We start from the raw sequence: 13,970 nt of genomic DNA, 5'->3' as shown, positions 1-13,970 counted from the left end.
AAGTCAGCACTCAAGTAGTGTGGTGGTGCCATATTGCCAATTGTGAGAGAGAAGGAGGGCTGTGTGTGTCGTTGGTAGTGGCTTTACAAAGTTGTTAAAACGTAGCTAAGAGTGGAGAGGATTCGAAAGGTGCAAGTTGCTAGAAATAAATGAGGTGTATCATAGAAGGGTTGTGCGCCAGATTAAGTTTATAACGGTGTCAAGAATATGGTTGTAAAGTGAAGGAGGGAGGAGGCATCAAGGAGGGGTGCAATGATAGGTAGGCTGCAGAGAGAGACACCGTGCAGGAGCAATGGCTAGAAGGTTAGCACGGTGTTAGTTTGATGTGAAGTATTACCATGATCTCGAGTAAATTTGACCGTCAAACATAACTTTTTTTAGGAACTACGGCGGGTCTGAACACCAGCCTGAACTTTATTCATATGGTAAAAATCTTCACAAAGGGGGAGGTACAAAGGGACAGGGAGAAGAAACTAAAAATTAGTGGTTAATTACAGAAAGATTTAGCGCCCAAGAGTGAAGTTGTTGTTTGCCTACAATGTCGTTACATCGGTTTGACCACAACTCGATATCGTTGGCGCAGCGACGAAGAACTAGCGTGTTGGTTTCGTCGATGGAGATGAAGATCTTGTTGTTGCGGCGTTTCCAGATGTTCCAAACGACGGCGAGTAAGATAGTGCACCAGACCCGAGGGGTGAGAGCATTGTCAGGGAGTGGGAGGCCCCATAGGTCTTCGAGCTGTGCTAGGGAGGCGACTTGCTGTTCATCGAGTCCATAGGAGTGCCAAATGGCTGCCACTCAGGAGCAGCGAAGGAAGAGATGTTCCACATCTTTGTCGATGGGGCAGAAGTGTCGATGGGGCAGAAGGGGCATCACGCGGAAGTTGCTAGTCCGCGCCGCACCCGCCTGTCATTGGTATAGATACGTCTCTTGTGCGCCGTCCAAAGGAAGATCTTGCATTTGGTTTGAGCATGGTTGTCCCAAGTGGGCCCAGCAAATGGGTCAACCGGTAACTCAGAAAAGCTTAGATCATAGGCAGCTTTGGTAGAGGGCGGTTTGTTGGCAAGGTGCGATGATCCGCTGTCCTATTATCCAGCACAAGGGTGGATAACAAATTGTTAAAAATATCATTCAACTACCGAATACGTACTCTCTGTTTCAGATTATTTGTCATCCTAAAAATCTCATACGGAATAAGGAGTTGTGACAAATTACATCCTAATTTCATCGTCTCCCAAAGTAAATTAAACTCTGGTTAACAGTTGTATATGCCTTCATTGATACTACCTCTGTTTTTTAATAGATGACGCCATTGACTTTTTCTCACATGTTTGACCATTCGTCTTATTCAAAAATTTTATACAAATGTATAAGATATAAATCACATTTAAATTACTATGAGTGATAAAACAACTCATAACAAAAATAAATTATAATTACGTAAATTTTTTGAATAAGACGAATGGTCAAACATGTGAGAAAAAGTCAACGGCGTCATCTATTAAAAAACGGAGGGAGTAAATAGTAGAGATGGAAGGTAATCTCTGAAAATGTTGGAATGTGAAAATGATTAGTATTTTTATAAAAAAAATTAATCGTTAGAATGACAAGTAATCGCAAGGAGTTATAATTATGAATCCCATTTCTTTGAGATAGTTGTACACCTAGGGGCACGCACATGCAGCAGTGCAGCACTAGGCACGCATACCGTACATGCATGTGACAGTGCTCCCTAGCTAGATCGTGCTAGTCATATGCCATGCTGATCCAAAATTTCAAACCGTTCCTACGGCTTGTAGCCTTGTACTGTTGTACAGATGCCTGGGCTCGTCGCTGAGTTCATGTGGTTTAGTTGATTAGTACTCCCATAATTATTTTTTCCGAGGGATGACACAATTTGAATTATGCCTGATTCACATTTTTTTTAGTCTACTCTCTTGGACCGACCTAGCTGACGACGACGCACACTAAACACTTGGAATAAATTAAAAACGGATGAAAAGAATGGCGACAACTCTAAAGTTAGCACCTGACACTGTCGAAATGTAGCCTCTAGTACTACCTATAGCTAGCAAAGCGTCTTTCCCGGGCCGCCATTAGAGCAAGTATAGTAGTAGACTATAAGTCGGCTAAATACTGAGGTGGAGGAGAAAAGAGAGAAGAGAGAAAGGAGAAGCGGGCTGTAAACTTACAGCCGGCTTGGACACAAGAACCAAGAAACTCTGTGAGAGAGACGAGACAAGTGAGCCATATATTAATTGTAAAGAGCTAATTATTATATGGGTAGACTGAAAGAAGGCTAAAAAAACCTTATAACCAACAGATCGGCTATATTATTAGCCTTGCTCTTAATCCGTACATGAACGAGTAGACTGGTAGCTCTAGGACATGCACGCTAATTATTCGCCAGCAACGCCCATGTGTCGATAATCTAGCTTGGTCATGCAGCCGCCTTAGCCGGCCCGAAGTTTTTAGAGTTGGGTCGATCGATCAGCCAAGCCGTGCATGGCTTACCTGGTGGTCCAGCCGGGTACGGTGGCCCGGCCGGCAGCTGCATGCATGCCATTGTTTGCCCTTGTCCGTTGCCACTAGCTAAGGCTTCAGCGCGCGGTAGCGGACGAGCGGTCGCGCGCGGCGGGGACAGGTGCACGGCGCGCGTGGTGCGCAAACGTCCGTAACGTCGCGGGGGCGTGGGGCCGCGGCTAGCTAGTGCATAGTGGCCACCATGGCGTGATTCCAGCTCCGGCCTCGCGCCGGCCGGCCGCGGCCCACCACCGGGGCGACGCCGCCCTGCCCACGCCCCGTCCGTCGTCGCTAGCCTCCGCCGTACAGGAGGGCGCGGGGGCGCATGACCCCGACGCGACGGCCGTGCCGTACCCCTGGCGGTGGGGCCTGTCGCGGAATGGATCCGTCGTCTTTTGGCCCGCGTAGCTTGCTAGCTACCGCGCGCGCCCATCGCGCGCGTGTCCGTCCATTTTGGCCAGCGGTCGGGACGGCGTGCGTATCGGTCCGTCCGTCGTCCGTCCCATGCACACGATGCCCGGACGGCCGGCCGTAGTCGCGCACTGTGCGGCGGTGTACGTATGTACCTACCGGCAAGCCCATGCGCTCGACGGCAGCGAGCAAGATGGCTGCGAGAAAAAGGTCGATCGATCGGTACTTGTCGCTGGTAGCGTCACCTCCACTAGCACTCATATGTAGTCTCACGTCCGGTTTCTCTCCCGTGTTGGGGCGGCCGGCCGGCAAGTACCAAGGGCCGGGCCGCCGGGGATGCATTTGGTGCATGATGAGGAATTGCACTGTGCGTGCATGTGCTGATGTGCTAATTTGGCCATGGTACGTAGCGTACGTTGTCTTTTAGTAGTATTATCGTTTTGAGATCCCTCTGTTTTTTAGCTAGCTATACTAGGTGCATCCTATTTAGCAGATATATCCTGCATGCAACTACTCCTACAACAAAATGTGGTCTAGACCAAGTTGTAGCTTAATTTTCCATATTTTGATAAGCCTCAAATTTATAATCAAAGTTGTTTTTTTTTCTAATAACTAATCAAAGTTGTATTCAGTTTGGAATTTTAATTCCTACAACATGCAGAATATATGGGTTTTTAACACTTTATTATATTAAATGCAGATCTAGGGCATATACGATCTATCTAATTGATGACCAGATCTTATTGTTTAGTGTGGGAGCTTCTAAATAGTTTTTAATTAGTATAGATATAGAAATTATAACTCATCTCACAAATAAGAGAATAATTGAAATTTGATATTTGTATCTGTTTTTCAAGTTTTCTTTAGTACATATGACTATGAGAGTATCGATATAAGGATACTTAATATTAGTGAGTAGGTATATAACTACCAACTAACATTGTGAGTTATATGTATATAATCTTCTAAGGACCAGATAAATCTTGACATTGTCGATTATATATTTTTGTGCTGATTAGTTTAGCTCTTAAATAGCGGGATGTATAACAAAGTTTAACTACAAATAGGATTACTGATTGATTGCCCTCATATGAGAGCTAGGCCCATGCAGAAGAAGTCTGGTGGTATAGGCCGGATCGTGTCCACACATCTAGTTGCTTCCATAACCAGAGGAAACTAGTTGAGAGTCGCCTTGTCCTCAAAACATAACACAAATTACAACACTAAGAAATGTGAAACGTGTGGATATTGCTTCTATCTTATCTTAATAAGAATTAAAAGCTACTTCCTTCATCCCAGTTTAACAATCATCTAAAATTTTTGATATCTTACTAAAATGATCATCATTTAATTAACAAAAGTCTTTTTGTTTATTTGTGTAAAAAGTAAATGGACATCGTTGAATACGTTACACGCACACAACCAACTAACATTAATTTCTATCGGTGCAACACTATGTAATATTTAAAACATGATACAGTCTATGGAACACAAAGTGATGGAGCATTTTGATCTATGAGAATTAAATTCATAGTGAATGAATGATGAAGGTTTTGTTGCCCTTGGTTTTTGGAGGGTTTTTTTCTCCTCTCTTTCGTTGCCCAGTCTCCTTTTCTGGAATACAAAGAGAAGTACCCATCTAAAAAATATATATACACCTAAAATTCAACTTAAAAACCACATTAAAAAACAAGATTACCTTTGACTTTTAAGAAAAAGCTGACCGTCAGGTTTTAAATCATGACGTAGCTTTGTGCTCACATGTGGATAGCTATGTGCTCGCGCTATCAGTTTTAGAGCACATACAAATCATGACGTACGAACTTCCACGGCAAAACCAAACCAGCACTGACTTTTAGAGCGAGTACAATAATCGACAGTGGACTGACGATATGGAGGCCACATCAACTGTCGTGATTAGCTGGAGGAAAAAGGGAAAAGAGAGAACATGAGCCGACGACAGGGTTATTTTTTTTTGGCGCTTTCGAAAGTTCACAATTTTCTTAATTTGATTAGCGGTCCGACCGTCAAGAAGATATTTTCTTACGGTTAGCCGCCAAGAAATCGTAATGTTTCTGTCTTTTTAAACCTGGCAGTCGGCCGACGGAATAATTAACCTTGGCAGTTTTTGACCGCCAAAAAAAATTACGGATTCTTGTAGTGAGAGCTTGATCCGACAGTTTTCACCAAGTTGCGGTTGCTGTATATGGTTGATAACTCATGAACATAACTCGTGGACCACGTAATCTGCTTGAGACATGCGTGGAATGAATATGCACACCCATCTTAATTAAAGCCTTAAAGGAGCTATATTTACTTAATTAGTGGTACTCAAAAGTTAACTTGTGAACACTATTATACGTGCAAATATTATTTTGGCTTGCATTTCATTTTTAACTGCCTGAGAACGTCTAGGGGTATTCCGGCTAGGTTCATAAGACGGTGGGCTAGACGATCTGGGTTCGAAGCCTCACCCATTCTAATTATTTAATATTAGGTTTTTTCCTAATATTCATTTTTTTTTTCATTTTTATCTGCTTACATATCTGTTGATTGCAATGGTCGATCCTCAGTCCTTTGTCTAATGGGTGAAAACTAGCAAAACTTTAGGGCCCCTTTGAATCGCAGGGTAGAAAAAACGGAGGATTAGGAAAAATACAGAATTATGACAGGAATTGAAGTGTAAAACAGAGGATTGCAAAACACAGGAAAAACACAGGAATGGTCGTTTGATTGGAGCGCAGGAAAAACGCAGGAATCAGATGAGAGAGATAGACTCAAAGGAAATTTTCCAAGAGGTTGGAGCTCTTGCTAAATTTCCTCCAAAATACACATGCAATGTGCCATTCCATAGGAATTTCATAGGATTTGGAAAGCTTAAATCCTTTGAATCAAAGAGCTAAATAGGAAAATTTACTATAGGATTTGAATCCTATGAAATTTCTATATAAATTCTTTGATTCAAAGGGCCCTTAGTGAAGACAAAGGTACATCGTCCCTGACTCCTGTCGATGTACAATTATGACCAATATAATCAGGCAAAGGTATATCCCTGACTCACATGCATGTGAATTGTGTCTCACAAAATTGTCATGAATTAATGCCAGATCTAATGATCTCTGAAATGCATCATGAGCAACGTAGTTTGATCTCAAGATCCAATTAATCGTTATTAGTGACACCTTTTTTTTCAGTGCAGGAGGTGAATATGAGTATTCGATCTTTTTATAAAATTAAAACTTTACTGATGCTCGTAGGAAAAAAAGCCCTTACATATACTTTCAGCTTGTTTGTGATATTTGGCCATAGTGAGAAGACCACGGTACAAACTTAATTAACAACACAGTATCAAGTTCAAGGATTTTAATGGACAGTTTTTTGGGGGGTTAATCCCAATGACCGTACCCGAAATTAATTTGATATGATGGGGGCATTTGTAAATTTGCCACTGTTTTTTTTTAATTTGTAAGGATGTCACTTGAATGATGGTTCTAGGGACAATCTTGCAGTAACGATTTAAACCAGTGATAAATTTGTAAGTGCCCCTAATTAGGTAGTACTAAACAGTTTAGTCACACATGTGCTTGCAGCTTGCCTAGTCTACTCTAAGCAAAACATAGACTTTCGACCGAAGGGTTAGCTAGGCAAGGAAAGTCTTTAAAAATAGCTTCAGATCCTGTTTAGAAGGGACTAAAACTTTAAGTCTCTATCATATCGGATGTTTGGATACTAATTATAAATATTAAACGTAGACTATTAATAAAACTCATCCACAATCTTGGACTAATTCGCGAGACGAATCTATTGAGCCTAATTAATCCATGATTAGCCTATGTGATGCTACAGTAAACATTATCTAATTATGGATTAATTAGGCTTAAAAAATTATCTCGCAAATTAGCTTTCATTTATGTAATTAGTTTTGTAAGTAGTCTATATTTAATTATCTAAATTAGTGTCTAAACAAAGAGACTAAAGTTAAGTCGCTAGATCCAAACACCACCAGGGGAATCATTCTATCCAAGATGTGTTCTAAACCTTTTAAAAGAAATTTAAAGCTCCCTGATTAATTACTACTCCCTCCAATTTTATTTGTTTGATGTTGGTTAGTTCATTTTTCAAACTAATCAAAAGAGGAAGGAGGGAGTATTTGAGAAGCAACCTGAAGCATATGTAACTGTGATTAACCCAACTCTATAATTCCTATCACATATTTATAAAATACTTAAATGTAACACTATGTGATTATTTTAAGAAAATCTAGCTTTTAGACAATTAAAATAAATCTAGCTAACGGAATATCGATAATTTACAAACTACCTAATACATGGTGATATTTGAGAATGAGTCCTACCATACATATATATACATGTCGTACGATTAGCATTCGACCGCGTCTCATTCACCAATCCTTGCGCTCAGCTTCTCTCCATGTAGATCTAGGAAAACAACAGTTATGTCTGTGTATTAGTTGAGTTGGAAATGGATCGTACCCATTAAATCATGAGTGCGTTCAGAATAGCTCACTGTGACAGCAGCAGCGCTGCATCTACAAGACTGTTTTTCGCGTAAACAAAGACTCAGTAAACAATTTATACTAGGAGGGATGCAGCGCTGTGGCTGTACAACCACAGTCCAGCTGAATCGAATAGACCCCATAGCCATTTCGTTTGAGAATTTGCTACTCCATGTTTATAACTCTAGTCTCACGTAGTTTTTTTTAAGGATAGATTCTAGTCTCACATAGTTCCATGGGCATCAAATCTTCGTATTACTATTGAAGAATGGCAAACATATATTGTCTGAAACAATAACACAGTATAACTTAAAGAATGCTCACCAAACTGCTTGCTCTGGATCTGTTCAACGGCCAACTTCCCCAACCTGCATATTCCTATATATAAGCTACAACAAAAGGTAATACAGTACAACATCGAGAAAAGGCTTAAGTGTAGCCATGCATGCATGTCTGCACCTCTTTGCTTATCCACCACTAAATATTTTATCTGGTTTACAGTTACAGTGATGGCACCCCTGTACATATATATAGTCCGCAAAAGTCTCACTGACATGAGATCCACTTGTCACTTAGAAAAAAACACGTGCTTGCATGCTCTTATTCTAAAACGAGCAATAATTCAAGTGAATCAGCAAGTGGACTTTGCTTAATCACACCGAATCACAATTGAAAGGAAAAATGAACTGCCAAAAGTAATAAAAGAAAAGAAAATTGCAAAGGTACTTAGCTAGCTAGCTAGCACACAAAATCGAAGCTATGTGTAACTGCATGACGACTGGGTACTGGTCTACTGATAGCTAGCACATATATAGGAGTAATACACAACACACATACTATATATTACCAGATGGAGGACGCTGCGGCGCACCGGCCTCTTGGGTCCATGTCGATGTGTGTTAAGTGTACCCTACCTCTCTCTCTCCTTATCTTGCCATGCATATGATTAATTCGGGCCGCTAGCTAGCTAGATGCTATAGTAGTACGTACTTAGATTTTATTAATTACCGCCCAGCTCACCAAGACACGGCGATCGGTCGTCGATCGATCGATGGATGCAATCGGAGCAAGCTGCTAGGGATCACGGTAGCTCCACAGGCTCTCGCCGGCCTCCGACGGCTCCGGCGACACGTCGGAGGTGGTGGGGCTCAGCCTCGGCGGGCTCATCATCATGCCAGCCGCCATGTTGCGCAGCAGCTGAGGCAGCTCGAAGATGGCTTCTTCGTCCATGAAATCGTCATTGCCAATCCCTCCCTCCATCGGCGGGTAGCCTGAGACGTCGTCGGCGGCCGGACTGCCACTGCCGTACTGTTGCTGCTGCTGCTGCTGGTGGTGCTCCGCTGCGGCGGTGGCAGGATAGGCAGTGCCGGTGGGGCCGTGCGGCCGCTCAAGGTGCGCGGCGGCCGCGGCTGCTGCGGCCGCCGCGGCGCGTATGTCGGCCGGGGATGCGGACGCCGGGACAGGGCGGGAGGCGGTGGCGCCCGGGAAATTGAGCACCGCGTCGGCCCCGCGGAGCGCGCGCGCGGCCACGTCGTAGGCCGCGGCGGCCATCTCGGCGGTCGGGTACGTCCCGAGCCATATGCGGCGCGCCTTGCGCGGCTCGCGGATCTCCGAGACCCATTTGCCGCTCCTGCACCGGATGCCCCGGTAGAAGGCGTGCTTCCCCGAGGACCGTGGCGACGGCTCGCCCGAGCTCGCCGTCGTCATCGTCGACGCCGTGGCTGCCCCGGGCGCCGTCTTGTCCCCTTGCTCCGACGGTGAATGAGGCGAGGCAGGACCCGGAGAAGCCGCCGCCGGCAGGCCAGCTGTTTGCACTTGAGGAGGAGCAGTCGGCGACGGATGCTCGGTCAGGTCAGCCATGTACCATTAGGGCACACCCATCGACATATATACACCTTGGGATGACCTATATCCGCCAAATTAAGCTACAGTGCACCTACTCCCCCCTAGCTATGGCTGCTGTACCAAGAGAATATCTGCCGGCCAGCTGCTAATTAAGCTAGTATGCGTCTCAACACAATCGAACCTAGCTTGCAAGAAGTCGATATGATTATGCAACAAGAGGGAGATAGAGAGAGTATAGATAGGGAAGGGAAGAGGAGATCGAGACCAGCAGATGGCTAAACTAGTAGGTGTCATGGAATGCACGAGGGGGATGGGGGCTATATAAGGGGCGGTGAAGAAGCGGGCGAGAAGCGTGAGGTCCGCCATGGTGAAAAGATCTCTCGAGGTGGACGAGCAGAGGGCCGTGCTAGCTAGCTTAGCTGCAGACGAGGAGGCGCGCGGCCGGGGATGAGGAGACGCGTAATTTGAGCGGGGAGATGGATGGATGGATGCGTATGCTTGGCTTGCGATGAGCTGGTGCCTGGGGAGCAAAGCCGCACAAGTGGTGAAGCTAAGTGGCGCCACCTACCTAAGCTAAGCTATAGCAGCATAAAAACCACTTACTACCGGTTTGCTTAATTAGCCTGGCTGAATCCTCTGCTTCTTCGTCTTATCTTCGCGGGAGCAAACGCGGGGGTGGCGCCGTCGCTGTCTTCCGCCTCGATTGCCAGACTAGTACTCATGGCCCCCAGTAGTTCAGTTTTTAATTTCGTGGGTTCTAAATTCTGATTAGCCTCCTACACAATTAGCGAGTGTGTGATTGGTGGTAATTCCCGTTGGTCGCTGACGCGAGGAGAACAAGAGATACGTACGGCCGGGCCCAGTGATTGGTGGATTTCCGGTGGCCTGCCAAGTGGGCCTCTCATCGGCCATAGCTTTTCTTCGCTTTCTGCGTCATGTATCTGGCTGCTTCGCCGAACCTCTGCGTGGCCGCGCGCAGTTGATCATCAGAACTAGTATCTCCCTATACGCTTCGCGATATCGGCGCGGTGTTAATTTCAGACCGGGGCTTTGACAAAGTTTCTCCTGCTTCTGTTGGAATGAACAGCACATGCATGCACCTGGGGTTGGTGCCCAAATCCCAAATATAAACCTTAATGATATGGTTTAAGTTCCGTTAGGCGATCAACGAGAGTCATCAGATTCATACTACGAAGCTATGCCACTGGTCTTTTTTTTTTCTTTTTGAAAACTATGCTACTGATCAAGTATATTGCCACTGGTCATTTTGATAATTGTACCTATACGGATCAACCTGTACATATTTTGTACATTCTGTACATTTCAGGCAGTCACGAATTAATAGGAAACTTTTCGTATAAGAGTTCTATGATGAAAATCGATCTTTCTAATGAAAATTTCCAGATTTTTTTTTTGGATAAATATCCATACGAAAGCTTTGAGATGAAAGCTTTTAGGGAAAAAAGGAGTGATGGAAACACACGTGCACTAAATTTCTACCCCTTTTTGGGTAGACTACCTAGCGGATACGAAAATGTTGTAGGCTTACAGCGTATAAATGTAAGTGACATTTTCACCCTTGAGCTTGCAAACACGGTTGACCTAGGTTGAGTTATGTTAAATGAAGTGGACCACACTAGTAAAAAAACATTTTTCCATACGGTCAAATCCGATTTTCGTAGGTGGCTGGACGGTCCGCATGCACCCAGGTGTCTACAAAAGTCACTATTTTTGTATGCGGGTGGCGCACCTGTACACAAAAATAAAAAACCGGAAAAAAATCGAAACCCTAGCTCCCCAATAGTGGCAGCGGCGTGGATTTGGTCGTCGCAGGGCTGACAGCGGCATTAAGCTGCGAAGGGGATGGAGCCGCTCCCAACCGCCTCCTCATCGGCGGCGGTGGCGCTGCTCCTAGCCGCCTCCTCGTCGTCAGCAGAGGGAAGAGATAAGGGAAGACAACAACGATATCTTCGAGCTCGAGAGAAATGAGGAGGAGGTTGTGTCATTGTTGTTGTCACATTGTGCTCCTCACCTCATCCTCATGTCGTGATCCTCCTTCGCCTCTTTGTGCTCGGCCACTAGATCTGGACGTGAAGTGGACCGCCGGATCCAGCCGCCTTGAGAGCTCTCAGGAGGGGAGCAACGGGCACCATCGTCGCTGTGACCGGATCTAGCTCCCACCGTCGTCGTTGTGACTGGATCTCGCACCTGTCAATATTGTGCTAATGAATTTATTAATAAAAAAAAGTTTATACACATAATAGTACAATATTATACTTAGGAGTGTCAGGTTAGATATGTGCTCCATCCTAGCTAGGGTCAAAAGCCTTCCCTCATCTTTATTCTTGGTAGGGTTCCATCTGCTGGAAAATTCTTTTGTTTATATGCCTTGACATTTTGGTGACTTAGATAGGGATAGTTTTTGGTTCTTGAGAAAGTATTTCACTGGTGGAGAAACCATCTTTGGTCGGTCCGGCAAAATCCACAATAGTCCCGGATCCAAAAAGAACCAGGACTAAAGATTGTTTTTAGTCCCGGTTATAAAAATTGGGGGCCGAGAATCTTTAGTCCTGGTCAGTGTTAATAACTGGGACTAAATATCACCACTTTAGTCACGGTTGGTACTAAAAACCGGGACTAAAATAAAACACATAGTATATAATCCCTATCACTTATCCTCTCCTCCACAGTTACAACTTAGACAGATCGAATCTCACCCCCTCTCCTCAGATCTATCCTCTCTAACTCTCTTCCTCATCCCCTCTTCTCCAACTCCTTCCCTTCCTCCTCCCCCCTCCTCCCCTTCCCATCTGGCGGGCCGGCCGGCGGCGGCAGCTGTGGCGGGCGGCGGGGCGGCGCCCGGCGGAGGGCGGCGGGTGGCGGGGCGAAGGCCGGGGGGGCCGCGCCTGGCGGCAGGCGACGGGGCCGCGCCCGGCGGTCGTGGCGACCGGCGGCAGCAGCGGCATTCTTTTTTTAAAAAAAAATTGTGATGATTCACTGAGACGTATTTGACTGAGAAGTTACAAATTTGTGATTCATTGTTTGGATCTGTGATATATTTGAGTAATTTCTTAGGATATTGTGATGTATTTAATTTGTGTGTATAAGTAACTTTATGATTTGTGATATGAATTTGGTGATGTGAATTTGGGATGTTAGTTTGATTTGGGGATTGATTTGGGGATTTGCCTACTTGATTCGGGAGAAAATAAAAAGGAAAAAAAGAAAAAAAGAAAAAGGGACCATCTGATACTACCGCTATTGTCTCTTTAGTCCCGGTTGGTAACATCAACCGGGACTAAAGATCTCCTTACCAACCGGGACTAAAGATGTCCACCATCTTTAGTCCCGGATCCTTACTCCCGGTTGGAAAACCAAGACTAAAGGGAGTTCCCAACCGGTTTCTCCATCAGTGTTTCGAGGTGCTTAGTACTTAAAGTTATTAAATTTTACACTAGAAAGTATAAGTATATATCTCCCTGTGAAACATAAAAGAAGTTAATTAATTACGTTACTACGTGCCATAGTCAATGGTGACTAAGAAGAAAAAGCAGAGATAGAATATATACTATGAACTACATTTACAAATTACACGTACGTGTAAAAATACAACTAGCTAGCTAACCAGGTGCATGCGACATTATCCGCAAATACACGTACACGTAATATATACTTGAGCGAGCCACGTACCCCGTAACATGCTGTATGTGCAGCGCCCGAGCCAAAGTTGCGGTGGGAATCGATTTGCTTTGGTACGAAGGAACGCCGCGCCGGCCACCCAATTAACCCGAGCGATCAGCCGAGATCACGTACTCCGCCGCCAGCGCCGCCGCCGCACGCGCGCGCGTATCATCGGCATGCGCATGCAGGTCGGTGCATTTGTCACGGTCTTTGGCTCCTCGCCCATACCTGCCACAGATGCCTTCCTCGACGACTTCCAATTCGAATGGCCACACAGGCGCACACGAGATCACGACGCGTCCCGGCCTATTGCTCGGTCGCGCGCTGCATCCACGCAGCGTATTGTACTACGTTGTATGCGTTGGGTGTGGTTTTGACCACGTGACGTACGGTACTACGGTGCGTTGGCGTATCAATATCCGTGTAGCTAGTACAGTATCTGACAATTAGCACGTCACCAACAGCGACAGACATGCGTGTGTTATGCCCACAATCTACTTATTAATATAGGAGTACTACCAAAGCTAGGGGGTACACATGTTGCTAGTAGTTGCAAGATAGCAGTTCGATCGAGTCTTTGATTTTCAGGTAATTTAGCACTATATATTAGAGCGTTAGTAAAATGTAAAAAATTAAGTCGGTGTTTATTCGCGACAGATCGATCGAAGCATAGACAAAAGGTGCTAAATCGTTGCTTGAAATCTATATGGCACATCACACCGTACCCTAAATTAGTATAGTCCTATATATATTATTATCATTATTATATCATCTCTTGATCAAGAAAAGGTGCTCAAACTCTTCCTTAACTTCGCTTTCACCATAGATTAACAAGACCTGTCACTTGATCAAAGAAAAGGCGATTCAAATATTCCTTGAAATCACTGTCATTCCAGGTTAATAGGACCCACCATACGGAAAAAGTGGTTCAAATCTTCGTTACAATACAAAAAATTAAGAACCATTAGTTTACCTTGGGATTCATCTTTGGAAA

At 44.7% G+C, this 13,970-nt stretch overlaps 1 protein-coding gene across 1 annotated transcript; it reads right to left on the bottom strand.

The window, feature by feature from the left end:
• Window positions 1-7,873: 7,873 nt before the first annotated feature.
• LOC9270349 (ethylene-responsive transcription factor ERF027) lies at window positions 7,874-9,762 on the bottom strand. Its single transcript, XM_015768576.3, has one exon. It carries the CDS (start codon window positions 9,308-9,310, stop codon window positions 8,525-8,527), a length of 786 nt encoding a protein of 261 aa, XP_015624062.1. The 5' UTR covers window positions 9,311-9,762; the 3' UTR covers window positions 7,874-8,524.
• Between the last annotated feature and the right edge of the window lie 4,208 nt (window positions 9,763-13,970).

The sequence above is a fragment of the Oryza sativa genome, chromosome 2, assembly GCF_034140825.1.
Source record: "Oryza sativa Japonica Group chromosome 2, ASM3414082v1".
NCBI classification, from domain to species: domain Eukaryota; kingdom Viridiplantae; phylum Streptophyta; class Magnoliopsida; order Poales; family Poaceae; genus Oryza; species Oryza sativa.
Note: the sequence above shows the minus strand (reverse complement) of the source record. Positions and strands in the feature narration are given on the sequence as shown.